The sequence below is a fragment of the Colletotrichum higginsianum genome, chromosome 10, assembly GCF_001672515.1.
Source record: "Colletotrichum higginsianum IMI 349063 chromosome 10, whole genome shotgun sequence".
NCBI classification, from domain to species: domain Eukaryota; kingdom Fungi; phylum Ascomycota; class Sordariomycetes; order Glomerellales; family Glomerellaceae; genus Colletotrichum; species Colletotrichum higginsianum.
Window position 1 is genome coordinate 2,842,465 of NC_030962.1, and position 15,370 is coordinate 2,857,834.

General features: G+C 54.2%; 4 protein-coding genes across 4 annotated transcripts; 1 reads left to right on the forward strand and 3 right to left on the reverse strand.

Annotated features, from left to right (window-relative positions):
• Positions 1 to 26: 26 nt before the first annotated feature.
• Positions 27 to 8,238, reverse strand: CH63R_14317 (Polyketide synthase; the record flags this gene model as incomplete). The annotated part of the gene is made up of 5 exons (XM_018309291.1): positions 27 to 3,342; positions 3,419 to 3,599; positions 3,667 to 7,562; positions 7,612 to 8,014; positions 8,103 to 8,238. The coding sequence occupies 5 exons, from the start codon at positions 8,236 to 8,238 to the stop codon at positions 27 to 29; spliced, it is 7,932 nt and encodes a 2,643-aa protein (XP_018151609.1).
• Positions 8,239 to 9,465: 1,227 nt separating this feature from the next.
• CH63R_14318 (Cytochrome P450 52A11) lies at positions 9,466 to 11,396 on the reverse strand (the record flags this gene model as incomplete). The annotated part of the gene is made up of 5 exons (XM_018309292.1): positions 9,466 to 9,848; positions 9,922 to 10,604; positions 10,660 to 10,914; positions 10,973 to 11,138; positions 11,201 to 11,396. 5 exons carry the CDS (start codon positions 11,394 to 11,396, stop codon positions 9,466 to 9,468), a joined length of 1,683 nt encoding a protein of 560 aa, XP_018151610.1.
• A 1,015-nt stretch (positions 11,397 to 12,411) lies between these two features.
• Positions 12,412 to 13,224, forward strand: CH63R_14319 (Methyltransferase type 12; the record flags this gene model as incomplete). Its single annotated transcript, XM_018309293.1, has 1 exon — positions 12,412 to 13,224. One exon carries the CDS (start codon positions 12,412 to 12,414, stop codon positions 13,222 to 13,224), a length of 813 nt encoding a protein of 270 aa, XP_018151611.1.
• Positions 13,225 to 13,418: 194 nt separating this feature from the next.
• Positions 13,419 to 15,082, reverse strand: CH63R_14320 (NADPH cytochrome P450; the record flags this gene model as incomplete). The annotated part of the gene is made up of 2 exons (XM_018309294.1): positions 13,419 to 14,851; positions 14,914 to 15,082. The coding sequence occupies 2 exons, from the start codon at positions 15,080 to 15,082 to the stop codon at positions 13,419 to 13,421; spliced, it is 1,602 nt and encodes a 533-aa protein (XP_018151612.1).
• Between the last annotated feature and the right edge of the window lie 288 nt (positions 15,083 to 15,370).

Here is a 15,370-nt window from a genome sequence, read left to right on the forward strand (position 1 = left end):
TACCTCAACTTCTAGAACGACTCGAATCACTTCTTTACATCTATTGCGACCGAGAGACACAAGTCGTTCATGCTCTGATCTTTCAAAATGCTGAAGACGGCGACCTGCGCGCCAAATGTTTTCAGAAACCAATATCTCACTTCCACGGCGATGAGCGAATCGACTCCCATTTTGAAGACGGGCATGCTCGGGTCCAGATCCGTTTCGTTGAGTGACAACGATTTCGCCAACTTCGTTATCAGCGCTTTGGCGATGATGTCCCCAGCCAGGTCAGCCGACTCGGCGCTCTTGACTTCGGCCAAATAATCAACCTCGGTCCCCGATGACCCGCCGACGTTGCCCTCCTCTGCTTCGTACTGGGCTCCCAGACGGTGTAGATTGCGAAACAGAGGCTTTGTCATCCAGCCCAAGACACTCTCGTGTCCCTTTTCCCACAGGGTCTTTGGACTGTCTGCAATGTGAACCACCTGCGCAGACGAAGGACTGGAGTTGTCATAGCTCGGGTCGCAGAGAGCGTCAAGCAAGCCGAGAAGTTGGTCTTGAGTGACCCCGGAGAATCCTGCGCGAAGGGTAGACTGGACAAAGAAGTAGTTCGAGTTGGCCGAACCGGTCTCGAGAATCAATCCGAGATTCACAGATACGGCGCGTTGCCTGCGTTGAGAAACAAGATGGCGCGCCAAGCCATCCTGATAGGTGTTGCCAGCAGCATAATTACTCTGGCCACGGTTCCCCATGACACCCGCAAACGAAGATAGCATAATGTAGAAGTCGAGGTCGGGTGGCAGTATCTCACCAAGGTTGCGCGAGCCCCAGTATTTGGATTCGAGAGGCTCGTTCCAAACAATGGCCGTCATGTTCTCCAGCAGCTCGTCGTGAAGCACCATGGCACCTTGAATGCAGCCCCTGATGGGAGGGAAATTCCGGGGTATCTGTCGGAGAGTGGCCTCTAAAATCCGACGATTGGAAATGTCGCAAGCAGGGGCGAGAACCCGAGCGCCGTGGCTCTCAACCTCGTCCATGAACTTTTGAGCATCTGGGTTCCCATGGGCCCCGGATCGTGACAAAAGCAAAAAGTGCCTCGCCCCTCGGCCGATCATCCAGCGCACGATTGCCTTGGGCAGACCACCGAGACCACCGGCCAGGACATAGGTTGCGTCCGAGTGGAATTGGTAACTCGGCTTCAAGGCGGGAAGAAACTCAACCTGGGCAGGCTGAGACCAGTCGATGACCGTCTTGCCGGTGTTTCTACCGCTTTGGAGGTATCGCATCGCCTCCTCAAACTGAGTGGCCGGGTAGACATGGAGAGGTCTGGGTTCGTGGACGTCTTCGGGATGCTCGGTCCACAAGGCCATGACGTCTGTCATGACCTGCTTCATCAGCTCGCGGGAGTTTTCCACCACCACGATGAGGTCCACCGCCGAGAACGTCACGTTGCGATCGAACGAGGCCATGCTCAGCCCTGTATCCTGCAGAATATCGGCTTTCCCGATTTCGATGAAGCGGCCAAAGACCTTGATACACCTCCAGCTCTGCTGAAGAAGCTCGCCGCCGAGCGAGTTGAGAACCACATCGACGCCGCGGCCGTTGGTGGCGCACATGATGTCGTCGTAGAAGGATGCGTCGCGGCTGCTGAAGATGTTCTCTGGCGGGATACCGTACTCGTTGACGAGCAGATCGCGCTTGGTCTGGCTGCCGGCAGTGACATAGATTGTGGCGCCTCTCTGCTTGGCAATCATCACGGCGGCCTGGCCAACACCGCCCGCACCCGCGTGGATCAAGATGCTCTCCCCGGGGCGGAGACGCGCGACGTAATCGATCGAGTACAGCGCAGTGCAGTACACCACGGGGATGGACGCAGCCACGGTGAAGGGCATCGTGTCCGGCATGGGGTGAGTCTGGAGCTCGGAAACGCGGACGAAGGTGCTGAAAGCCCCGGTGACGGAGACGAACATGACGCGCTCCCCGACTTTCGTGTGCTGGCACTTGGGCCCAATACGCGAGATGATGCCAGCACCATCGTACCCGAATCCGTTGCCTGGGATCTGCCCCAAAGCAATCATGACGTCCTTGAAGTTGATGCTGGAAGACATGACTCGAATCTCGACTTCGTCGTCCGAAAGCGGCTTCTCGGCGTCGGGGATCTCTTTGAACCGGAGAGTATCAAGAAGTCCAGGATTGTTGATCGAGAGCCGGATGCGACGATCCGCCTCGGGGCCGATGAGGCAGGGTTGAGAACCTGGCTTGAGGATTCGTCTCGCCACAGAATCGTTGAGAGAGCCGTTTGGAACCACCCTGGGAATATGCCAGACGCCATCGTATTCGGCCAGCTCCGACTCGCGCCAGCCATCGCCGTCACCTTGTCGTTGTTCCTGCACTTTGCTGAGAATCGTTGCGAGCAGTGCGGAGCCTCGGCGAGGGTTCTTGACTGATTCTGAGGCCAGGCTGGCAACGAGGACGCCCTGCTCACCCCGTTCAGAACAAACCGTACGCCCAAATCCGGTCGAAAGCTCGGCGTCCGGGTTGAGCGTGTCCAAACCGCCTCCTGTTGTCACCCAAAGCAGGGTTTTGGCCCGCAGAGCGAGCGCCTTGATGACTTCGATTTGAGTCTCGTCCACCTTTCTCAAAACGCTCTTGTCCAACTCCAAGAGACACACGACAGTAGCACCAGTGACATCCGTCGTTGCTGCCTGGCTTGGAGAGAGCGCCGAGACGGTAGCGATAGATGATTCAGACCCTGAAAAGTCTTCTTTCAAAGCCCGACAAAGACCCCGCTGTAAGCTCGATGTCTCGTCGTATACAACAAAACACGTGGGCGTCGGGCGCGGAGAGGGAGACATACGTGAAGCCGGCTCAACCGCGGTGGCTACAATGGTAGTCAGACGGTGATACGGGAGCTCTTCGTGATCTCTCCACTGCATATCAACTCCGGAGAAGCCGCAGTCAATCATGACCTCGTTCCATTGCGCCTCGGTCAACAGGGGGCCCTGGTTGGGGTAGACACAGGTCGTCCCTCGCTCGGTCCGCAGCCACCATCCCGGCAGCAAGCCGAAGATCAGGCCTTCTCGGATGCTCTCCGGGTTGCAAATCTCAACCATGATGAGTTTGCCTCCGGGTTTCAAGAGGCTACGGGCTGCGCGAAGGGACTGATGCATGTCGCTGGTGGCGTGGAGTACGTTACCGGCAATGACGATGTCGTATCTGCCTTCTTCGAAGCCTTGCGACACTGGGTCTTGCTCAACATCGAGCTTCTTGAACGTCATGACGCTAGAGTACTTTGCAAACCGTTCTCTGGCATTCTCGAAGAACCCAGTTGAGACGTCGGTGTACACATACTCGGAAAGCCTGCGGGAGCACGAAATGTGAGTCAAACATCTCTGGGGAACCATCGTAGATTTTCATGCCCAAAAACAAAACTTACCGTTTGAGTTCCCTTCCGCCTCCCTGGTCGTATACAAGGTACGGCAGAACGCCAGCGGCGGAACTTCCAGTGCCCGCACCGATTTCAAGGATCTTGAGGTAAGGGTTGGCATGCGCGAGAAGTTCAATGTAAGCGCCGACGCGATGCGCATGGATCTTGAACATCTCGGCCGAATAGTAATCTGCAATGGTGGAGAGGGTCAGTGTCAGAGTGTGAGTGGCCGCGGACTCGTCTGGAAAGGAACTCACCATCAACAAGCCGGTTTTCGAACAAGACTTCCATGACATTCGCTTTCCCAGTGAGGATGTCGTACAAGTTCTCGCCGACTTTATGAACCAGACGAGTGGTAGGCTCCGTGGGTTTGGGGGACGCAGCCAAGGCTTTTCCATCCAAGTCATTTCTCCCCCTGGAAGCGGGAACGTACTTCTCTCGTTGCGATCTGGCGCGCTGCATCCACTTGATGTACAAGTCACGGTAGTCCCCATACTGCGGCACGCCTTCGGCTTCAAGCCGATCAAGCACTTGCTCGACGTAAAAGATGGACATTGCGTCGGCGCGGTCCATGAGATCTTTGTCCGGCAGCTCAAAGCGCCGGAATGTGTGTTTCATGAGATAGTTGTGCGTCGTTGTCGAACTGGCCATGAGCGACAGATCCGCTCGGAAATCCAGCGAGTAGCAAGCAGCGTCCGCTTCTTGTGTCTCGCCGGCATCGTCCAGGCTCGTGATGGCGGTTCCTCGCTCACCGCGAATCACCACCACCGGCTCGTTGGTCCCGTCCAGCACCGCGACGGTGTCGAACTCGCTCTCTCGGAAGCCGCGCATCGTCTGCGTCGACGCTGCGTGCATCAGAGGGTTTCCGGGGAGGCCGAAGAGCTTGTTGCTGATCCACATCTCCTGGCAATGCGTGAACATCATCGTGGGGATCGGCCGGAGTCCGCCGGCCGAGAGGGCCGCCATCTGCAGATGGCACAATGCATCCAGGGTTGTGGGGTGAATGACGCAAGGGTCTTCCTCAGCGTAAACCATCCTTTCTGCGTAATCACGCAGCTTCAGGCTGGCGGCTGCGTGTCCGTCTCTGTCGTAGACAATGTCGTGCAGTCGGGCAAAGAAAGGTCCGTATCCGAGCCCGAGTTGACGCATGTTTCCATACATCTGGTCGGGATATGTCTTGAACCTGCAGGCATCGACAATCTCGTTGTATTGTTTCTGTATGGTGGCATGTTGTCGTTGCTCGCGGCTGATGGCGCCGGGAATACCGGAGTCGTCATACTCAACCTGGATGCTGCCATGTGCCGCCTCAAGCCACTCGTGCCCGCTCCCCTCGGTGAAGACTCGCCAGTCGTACCACTTCGACAGGGTACTGTTGTTGATGTCCTTACGGGGACGCATGTGCAGTTGGGCTTCGACGCCTCGCTCAGAGGTTTCGACACTGACGGCGCGTAGGAAACGCGTTTTGACAACCCGATAATTCTTGATCTGGAATTCGGGACTGGTCATTTGTCTTGCGCCTTCGACAGCCATGACGATCATACCAGACCCGGGATACACAGCTGAGCCGTTGATTGCGTGATCCAGGATCCACGGGTTCTCGTCGTAGCGGATGATGTGTCTCCAGCTTGCTTCATTGGAATTCCAATCACGAGCTCGGAGGCCGAGGAGCCCGTGTCGCCGATGTTTACGGTGCGCAAATCTTTCAGAGAGTCTACTCTCCTCCCAGTAGAGCTTGCTGTGGTTGAAGGGATATGCGGGGAGGTCGACTAATTGCTCGGGAATTTCTTCCTCTGATTTGGGCGACGCCACTGTTCTTGAAAGATCGACATCCAGACCTGTGCACCACAAACGTGCTATGCCGCCAAGGGTAGCAACTGTGTCATCGAGCTTCGGGTCCAAAAGGGTCGTGTAAAACCACTTGTCTTTGCCACCAAGTAGAGGCGTGAGAGTGTCTTGAACAGGACGGCGAAGAGCGCCTTGAGGCCCGATTTCGAGGAGAACCTGAAGTCCCCGTCTCGACTGCAGGTTGAAGTGCTGGACATCTGCTGCCAACGCATCCGAGAACCGTACAGTTCCCGTGAGATTCGAAACCCAGTATGCAGGATTGCGAAGCTCGTGAAGGGAAGCGATCCGAGAGCCAGTGACAGAGGAGAACATGGTAGGGCCGCCGCCGTGTGAGGTCTCTGCCTGCCCTTTGATAGGCATGTCCTGGAGAAGCGCGAGATATTCGTTCGAGACCTGCAGCATCTGCTTGGAGTGGTATGCAACGCCCACGTTGAGCCTGCGCACGAACTTCTTGTCGCAATCCAGTCGATCCCAGAGCTTGTCAAGGCCGCCAGTAGTGCCCGAAAGCGTCACGTTCACGGGGCTGTTGACGCAGGCGATCTCAACTTGGTCTTCCAGGCCTTCTTCTGTGATCATAATCTTGGCTTCCTGCTCACTGAGTCCCGCAGACATCATGTTTCCGGTGCTATCGGGAGATGCTGCGAGCTTTTCTGAGACCAAGCCTCGGAAGAAGGCTATGCGCCAGGCCTCCTCGCGGGTGAGGGCGCCGGCACAGTATGCAGCGGCGATTTCGCCGCTTGAATGGCCACAAACACCAGCAGCTTGGACTCCCCAGCTACGAAGTAAGTCAACCAAGGCCACCTGAATGACCGTGCAAAGAGGCTGAGCAAGTGCTGGGCTTGATATTCTGCTCCCTTCGGCCGCAGACTTTAACAGCTCAGTTAGGACGCTCCATTGGCTGCCAAGATTCCACGAGAGGTACTTGTCCGCATCAACGACGCTCTCCTTGAAGGATGGGTAACGAAGAAGATCAAGACCCATACGAGGCCAGGCGGCACCTTGTCCGGTGAAGACGAAGTGGAGGATGGGATTGTTGTGAGAGGCTCGCACCGCCGAAGACGTGACATCTGCCAGAGTCTCGAGGTCGTCGCTGGAGTTCATGACCGCAAACGAACGCCAAGGAAGGTGAGTTCTGTGACGCGATAATGTGTGGAGGACATCAAGTAAGTCGTGCTTGACGGCCTTAAAATGAGATGACAGGGTATCCGCTAGTCGAGATGGGCCGTCTTCGTCTGCTGAGCTCAGGGGGATGATTCCTATCGTCTCGGTACGAGTACCTAAGTCCAGGTTCTCAAGCCTGGAAGAAAAACTTCCAACCGGACCAAGGTTGCTGCCACTGAGTCGAGAAACATCTGCCGAAGACGAAGACGAAGACGTCGGCGTGTCCAATGAGCTGTTGGTGGAGGAAACTGGAAGCCCAGAAGACGACATGTCGACAGATCTGTGGTGTCCTTGGAGACCGTTGACACGCAGATAGTTACCGGCGTCCTCTAGAATGACGTGTCCATTGGAGCCGCCGTATCCGAAAGAGCTGACGGATGCCCTACGCAGGCCAGTGTTGGGCCAAGAGACGGCATTGGTTGGAAAGCTGAGTCGCAACTCTTCCTCGCTGATGGCCGGGTTGACTTTCTCAAAGTTGCAAATGGGGGGGATAATTCCGTGCTCGAGGACGAGAACAGTCTTGATGATGCCGGCGAGGCCACTGGCTCCTTCGAGGTGCCCGATGTTACTTTTGACCGAGCCAACATGCAAAGGCGTTTTTCTAGATGTGCGAAATACTTCCCCGATGGCTCTGGCTTCGATCGGGTCACCGACAGCCGTCCCTGTGCCGTGAGCCTCGACGTACTCGGTCGTCGAGAAACCCAGTCCCGCTTGCTCATACGTCTTACGGATAAGAGCGATCTGGGCCTCTAGACTGGGCTGGGTGATGCTTGGTGTTTTCCCGTCCTGGTTCACACCCGTGGCTCTGACAACGGCGCGGATGACGTTCCCGTCACGGATGGCATGGCTCAACTTCTTCACGGCGACACAGCCGAAGCCTTCACCCCGTGCGTAGCCGTTGGCCTTGTGATCGAAGCTGTAACAGCGGCCGTCTGGTGACAGAAACCCGGCGTCATCCAGAGGAATCGTGAGCGATTCAGGCGTCAGGTACGTGTTGCCGCCGCAGACAAGTGAGAGGTCACTTTCGCCACTGCGCACACTCTGACAGGCCAGGTGGAAGGCCGATAAACCTGCCGAGCAGGCAGTATCGACAGTGATTGAAGGACCTCTCAGATCAAAGGCATGAGATATGCGGTTGGCCAGCATGCTGTGCGGAAACGCGTCAACAGGAATCGTTCCACACAAGGGGCTATAACCAAGTAGTAGAAACAAGTTTTCCTGACCTGCTGCCGCTGCCTGTGGCATGGTAACGGGACATGGATTCGACGTCCCGCGCAATGGAAGCATCGTAGTCGCGCCCGAAGCAGGCCACGAAAACAGATGTGTTGGAGCCGGTGACATTGGGGATTGAAATGCCTGCGTTCTCTAGACAGTGGTACGCACCCTCCAGCAGACCACGTTGTTGCGGATCGAGCACTGAGGCCTCTGCCGGTGACATGTTGAAGAACGGGGCATCAAATGCGCGAGGGTCTTCTTTCATGAAATGAGCGTCACGAACACGCAGCTGAAGGGGACAGTTAGCACGAAACGGTTTCTCGCTCGCATCAAGACGCGGAATGCCTACACTGTCCAACCTGTTGGGGTCTGGGTGATAGAAGGCTATGAAGAAAAGACATCGTATCAGCATCCTACTCAGCTTAACCGTCCCGGTCTCTGGTTAATAAGACGATGCCAGCCTGTCATTTACCATCAACATTGAATCTATCTTCTGGGACCTTTGAGGCTGCTGATCTCCCCTCGCGCAGCATCTCCCAGAATTCTTCTGGTGACGTTGCATCTTGCGGAAACTTGACGCTCAAACCGATAATCGCGAGAGGTTCCATGATTGCGTATAGGGGGCGTGACCAAGACAAAAAGGATAACTTCGCGCGGCTGCCGTCAGCCAGTGATGGTTGAGAAAAAAATGTAAAATAGTGTTGCTTGATACTTGCTGACAACAACTAATTGTACGAGACACGCTGAACTCTCAGGCTAGAATATGTCTGTCTAGGATACACTACCCTATCGATAGGTTGTATCAAGCACCCACCCCCGGAAAAGTCAACGAAGCGGCTTGTACTTTGGAGACCCATCGTTTTGAGACGCTCATCTGTGCCAGATCACCGAGACATTCGCAATTTGCGATTCGTGTATCTCCGCCGGCCGACCAGCCGGACGCATCTCTGCAGCACCAGCTTTGCGTCGGCAGGTGCCGGTCCCACATCTCGTTGCGATTCCGAGTCAATGTCGTACATGGTAACATCGGTTGTTCGCACGATTCCGAGACCGAGAACACCTGCTTGCATGGGCGGTGTAAGGTTTCCAACCAGTTGTCAAACCCGCTCGTCCAGAACTTTCACAAACACCCTTGTTGACCGAGACCGAGGCTTGTATCCTGGCGTGACGGTGAGAGCACTGCCTTTCTGGGGGTTGCATAGGGGAGGGTCTGCCTCGCTTGGCCAAAGATATGGGATATCGTTTATGCAATTGTGCGAGGGTTGAGTGCTGTCAGCAGGGGTTTGTGATGGGCGACTTCGACAGGAGCAACATTCGACCCGAATCTGGAAAAGAAATACTTCGGGCTGAGTGATAACACCCATGTCAGCTTACATTCAAGGTAGGGATTAAAATGTTTAGTAACTGCTGCCGTCCTCGTTCCTGTTGTATGTAACATGGATAGCGCGTAGATAGGTTAAAAGTGGACTATCAGCATTGTTAAAGTTTTTACATGGGACAATTGTTACAAACTAGACTTTTCATCTAGGGTCCTATCCAAGTCCAAGATAGTACGTCGTAAACCTTATCACTCATTGCTACCAGTGAATCCAGGAGATTGCTACATACTGCGTGCAGTCCACATGGGCTATCCCTGTTTTGTGACCCGACCAGCACAGATTGTGTTTTATACTACTCTTTTTTCGCTGGTGCCATTTTATTCAATTTAAATCCATTAGCTGTCGGTCACACCCTAGATCACTAAACAACCCTCTCAATCCATGTCATAAATTCTGATGATGATGATGATGATGATGATGATGGTACGACGCAAACACTGAACGGCTAGGACTTTATTAATCTTGCGACTCAAAGCGGAGATTGATGCTGCCTCTGGGGCCTAGAGTAATCTCGCTCTTCATTCGCGGGCGACTCGTCATGTAGTCCTCCACAAGCGACGTCGTGGCCGCTGTGCAAGATGGACTGCTGCGCTTGTTGTCAGCCTGAGCTCCAGCAGGTGTTTTCTCGTGCATGGAATCCAGTCCTGTATATCGCTGAAACAGTCTGACGAGCACGTAGCTCATCTGCACAAGAACGAATTGCTGCCCAATGCAGGTCCTTGGCCCCCCGCCAAACGGTATGTAAGTCCATGGCGCAGGTCGCCACTTCTGCCAGCGTCTTGGATGAAACTGGTCCAGAGGGTACTCGCTTTCCTCGGGATATAGATCACCGCGGAGATCTGCGGAGAGTTAGATCTCTGTCAGCCCAAGATGCTGAACGCCACCTCTAAATGATGCTTGGGAGTGACTTACGCAGAACGTGCGGACAGGTGTAAATCAACGTTCCTTTAGGGACACCGATGGGCTCCTTGCCGCTTGGTCCACCACCAACGGGTAAGCTGGTATCGCGAGCCGCCACCCGCGCATTATACGGGATGCTAGGATAGAGGCGTAACGTCTCGTTCAAGATCCATGATAACAGTCGCAAATCCTTGAGGTCCTCATACGTAGGCAGGTTTTCCTGGCCAATGCGCGAGAGAATTTCCGCACGCAGGTCCTCAACAACAGCCGGGCTGCGGGCCAGTTCGAAGAGACACCACGCAAGGGTCATGGCCGTCGTGTCTCTCGCAGCCAGCATGATGGTGACCAGCTCATCTCGAAGGAATTTCTTGTCCCTGCTGATCTCGGCGCACGCCTTGAGGAATGAGAATTTCCCTTCCTTTTCTGGCTCGCCGCCAAGTGACATCTCGGCTTTTCGCTCGTCCGAAAGCGCCAGCGCGGCGTCGAGCACAGGCTGCACAAAGGCGTCCATGGTGGCCAAGTCACGGTTGTACTGCCACCGCGGAACAAGATACCAGCCCATTGGGTTGAGATACTCAATGAGCGTCTGGGTACTGTGCACACGGTCGAACGCTTCGATGAACGTGTGGGACGGATTTGTGAGCGACCCAACGTCGATTCCAAGGGAGAAGTCGGCCGCGGCGTCAAAAGCAAATCTGCCGCGCTCATCAGTATCAGGGTCTGCAACAAGAAGGACAAATGAGAACATACCGCGCCATCACATCAGCGACATCAACAGTTTTGCCTCCATCCAAAATATCGAACAAATGACCCAAATGCCTCTCAAAGCACTCAAGATCACTCACGCGTTGACGCGAAAAGTGCGGTCGTAAGAATTGCCTCGTACGGTGCCAGTCATCGCCATCCAACGAAAAGATGCTGCGCCCCAAGAGGCCTCCCCAATCCCGCCTAAAGCGGTCGCCCTTCTCAAAATCATTGAACTGAGTTGCATGAATGGCTTTGATGCTAAGTTGATCGTCAGCTTTTCTCATTTACACCGAGAACAACTAACAGGCGCCCTCACTTTTCGTGGCTGGCTGTGACGATTCGCCGCTCTCCAAGAATACCAAACTCGTACGTGAACGGGTTCGTAGACTTTGTTCGGCCAGTACTCACTAAACAGTCGTGAAAGAATTCGAGGTTTCGGTCCTGGCTAGCGAATTTGACCATTCGAACGAGATACCCGAAGCCTAGGGCATACATATGTGAGCTTCAACTTCATGGTTCGCTGCATATCCCATCTCTCACTCACCAAACACATCAGCCGATGAATGAGCGGAAGGGGCGTGGCCACCGAGTTTGCGTATCTTTCTCTCCGCCAAGGCCCATGACAGAATGCGTAGTGAAAACAGCGTAGAGATAGCAAGCAAGACCAGGATGGAAAATGAGACGTCGAGGCTCGGCTTTACCCACAGAACGCGGACGGCCTCGTATTGCGTGAGGTTCATTCTGGAAGAAAGCTTCTACGGGCAAGCGCTTTCCCCGGTCCAAAGAAAAAAAACCCCCAATAAACAAAAAAAGAGAATAATTCAGTGCTATCTAGATTGGACCGTCAATGTCCGCGTAACAGACGATTCACGTTGCCTACTTTTCCCGCTGCCGAGGTAGGTCTACTCACCAGTGTCTGGGAACATGCGACCTGTAATGGAGAGCACCGCCGGCAATGTTCTAGCATGGGGTGGCTGGTCACATTGCCCTCCTAGGGATAAACGGTCAATTGCGGAGTTTGCACCTAAAAACTTACGATCCCCTAAAAAAAGCTAGCGTCGTTGACCGTGGGTTATACGAAGTACTCCCTAGGACGATAGGAGGGGCATTAGAGTTCACCAAATGCACAAACCACCGGACCCGCTGTCTCGGGCTTTTTGGCGCGCATAGCATCTCCGAGCCCGGGTCAAAATGCTATCCGAAGCCCATGTCAAGATGCCTCCCGGGCGTCTCAGTTAGCCCGGCGTATATCAATGTATAGGTACAACGTGTGGAACATAGTGCCTGTGAGTTCAATGACTCTCTGAAATTGTCCGCATCCTCGGTGTTGGACCCGCATCGCAAGAGCTGAGACAGAGTTTGATCACTAACTCATGCCGTCCCAGATTCAACCCCTGATGATCATGACAGGACCGCCGACTAGGACTTGCGTGGAAGGACACCTTGAGCGGAAGTCATATTCTCTGACTCGATTCCAAGACGGATGTAACACTTAGGAGATTGCTTCGCCAAGGTCTTGACCGCCGGAGTCGACGGTCAAGGATAGGAAGGCTGGAGCACGCCCCGCTGGTCAACAAGGGGAGACCTGCCTGGACGCTTTTTACTTTCATTTTTCCGTTTTTGCTGATGTCGGTGCTTGAAATTCGAAAAGCCGGTTAAGTCTGATAATATCACCTTAAAAGAGGTTTGACAATTCCACACCGTATTACGGGCTCTCTGCAGTCTTTGTTGCAAACTAGCCTCGAGGCAATGACAATGGCCTCATCGCTTCTCGCCGCCTTGCCCGGGTATTCGACTCTCGAATATCACTTTTCGGGGTCTCAGAACCGCACCACCTCCGCCGGTGTTGCAGTGTACAATTCATGGACGCTCAGTTTAGTCTACGATAGGCTGGTCTTGGACTTGTATCTAAGCTACGTCTGGCGGTGCCCTAAGCCTGTTGTCGAAGACTTGTACGCCAAGGTCATTGCCCAAGCCTCAGGCACTTTGGAGGATGGTGGTCTTCGCATCATCGACATTGGCGTTGGCACTGGATATTTTGTCTCCCACGCCCCCATCCCCCCAAAGGCATCCCTAACGCTGTTTGATCTCAATCAATCATGTCTGGATGCGGCATCTGAGCGGTGCAGAACAACACACAAGGCAAGAGGTGTTCTGGTCGACGTGGACACGATTTGCGGCGACTTCTTGGCCCCAGAATCAAGCTCGGGTTCCGTCTACACACACCTTGGTGGTAGCGAGAGAAGCATCGATCTCATTTTCACGACAATGCTACTGCATTGTGTACCTGGACCTCCGGCGCGGAAGGCTTCCGCTCTGGCACGTCTCTCCCGGCTGTTGAAACCAACGACTGGTACCCTGGCTGGCGTCACGATCTTGGGCGATGGTGCCGCACACAACTGGGCAGGAAGGTCACTGATGTTCTTGCATAACCTGATGGGGTGGTTTGGCAATAGCCAAGATGATGAAATGGCTTTTGTGCGTGCGCTAGAAGACGCCTTTGAGATCGTTGAGTGGAAGGTCGTCGGAGCAGTTTTGGTGTTCCAGGCTCGAAGCCCGAGACTGTAGCAACTCCTCCTGTATGTCAAGACATCAAGATGCAACCTTGGCCGAAAGTCCTTGCATGAGATCAAGAACTATCGGATGCTTGAATGAAATTTCACATGCATCAAAATAACTTTGTGTATGTGCCTCAGTCGACATGATGTGTGAGAGAGAAAGTTGCATGAATACACGTAGCAGAACGTCGAGACGGCGACGACCTAGTTGAATACTTCCTCGACATACCTCTCCTCCTCTGCCAACTTCTGTCGCCAGTCGAACGGTTGGTCTTTTTGGTTCCCATTCGCCATGGTCTCTAGCAGAGACGGTCCGAGCAAGTTCCATACATCATCAGCAATACTCTTTCCAGCACATACGCGTATGAGACCTCCAGCCTTCCAACAGTCCATCACCTCCGAGATGTGTTCTTTCAACGACCCGGTAACGTATCTTGGAATGTTCATGTCGCCCGACTCTCGACTGTAGGCTCGGTGTACCACAATGACTCCCGCTTCCTCAGCGGCTCGAAGGTCATCAGCATACAACTCGTCCAGTTGGCTGCCCCTGCATCCGTAGAAGAGAGTCCACTTTGGTTTCTCGGCAGCGCTCGACGTTTTGCGGAAGAGTGCCTCTTTTATTAAGCCTCTGAACGGCGCGATGCCAGAACCAACACAAACCATGATCAACCCAGATTGCGGCCGTTCGCTGAGTTGATGGAAAAACCTGGGATTGGCTTGAACCCGGGCGAAGAGAATCTGTCCAACCGTCGTGCTGGCCAAGTACTCCGAAGCGGTGCCGTTAGGCACGACAGATATCGTTAATGTGCCATGATGGGGCTTCGAGGAGGGAGATGAAGAAAGGGAATATGTCCGCGGTCGAATGGGCGTCAAGATGCTAAGGAATGAGGATAAAGACAGCTTGAGGTCGGGAACCTCCAGTATCTCCACGACTGTCTTTGGTCCATCGCCATCGATCATATGCCGAATCGAGTCTTTCATTCGGCTTCTGGTGCTTGTGTCGCTTTCGATGAGAGACTCGATGAGCGTTTGGGCGGCTTGCTTCGTGATGGGCCGTTTCAGCTCAACCCAATGTCCGAATAGCTCAGCTGCGGTCAGCTCCATGTTGTCGGACACGTCGAGAGAATTGACCGAATGCATTGCAATGCGCGAGTCACCTGCCAAATCGAAATACCACAGCACCTTTTGAACCACCGTTGGATCGTTTTGTGGTAGGATGTGCAAGTGATCGCCAGGGCCGTAACTGAAGCCCGGCGGCATCCTCAGTTCAACATGTCGCTTGGCTGGGATTTTGTTCAGGTCCGCCGATAGCTGGTAGGACTCAGTGACTTTCACCGGCTGAAATCCCCTATTCGTGAGACTCGTGACCCTCAATGGTAGACTCTGAACGACAGAGATTGGTCCAGAAGTCGGCAGTAGAGTCTGCTTGAGCGGGGCATCGGGAGCAGCCATGCCATGTGTGGCGTAAAGAGCAGGAAACAGGTGCTTCAGACTCCATTGTTCAAGGTCGGAGTACATGTCGCCGGTTGCCGCATCTGCAACTCCCATGGGGGCTACTTTCACAGCGCCGGACCTTTCCAGGAGCTCCTCAACAAGGCGCGGTACTCTTTGGTAGGTGTCGTGCCAGTCTCTATGGCCTACATTTTGATCGTCAGAACTGTCGAAGCTGTTTCAGTCGGATGGCAGGAAATTCACTCACCGCAGCCAAACACTGCGTACTTGACATGGCTCAGACTGCCAGGGCTGGCGGCCTTTACCCTTAACCATGCAACCATTTCGGCTGTGTTGTCGGATGGTAGACCATTGTACGAAGCCACAATCATCACTACACATCCCTCCTCTGGTAGATTACCGGCTCTTGAGTTCATCGTACTGACGATGTGGGGAGCAAACCCTCTGCGCTCTGCCCCAGCTGCGAGATACGACGCCAAAGATTCGCAAGTGCCAGTGTTGGATCCGTGCAGTATTGAGACGGGCTGACCACTCAAGTTCTTGCTATCTAGATTCAATGAGAGCTCTTTGGTTGTTGTGGTACTCGAACGTCGCTTAGCACCACCGCCAATCAGCCTCTTCCGCAGGCTGGTTGGGGTGAGTCCCGATCTCAAACGAGCTTGAAGAAAGAAGCCGTCGAGCTTCACTGATAGGTCGGATCTGAG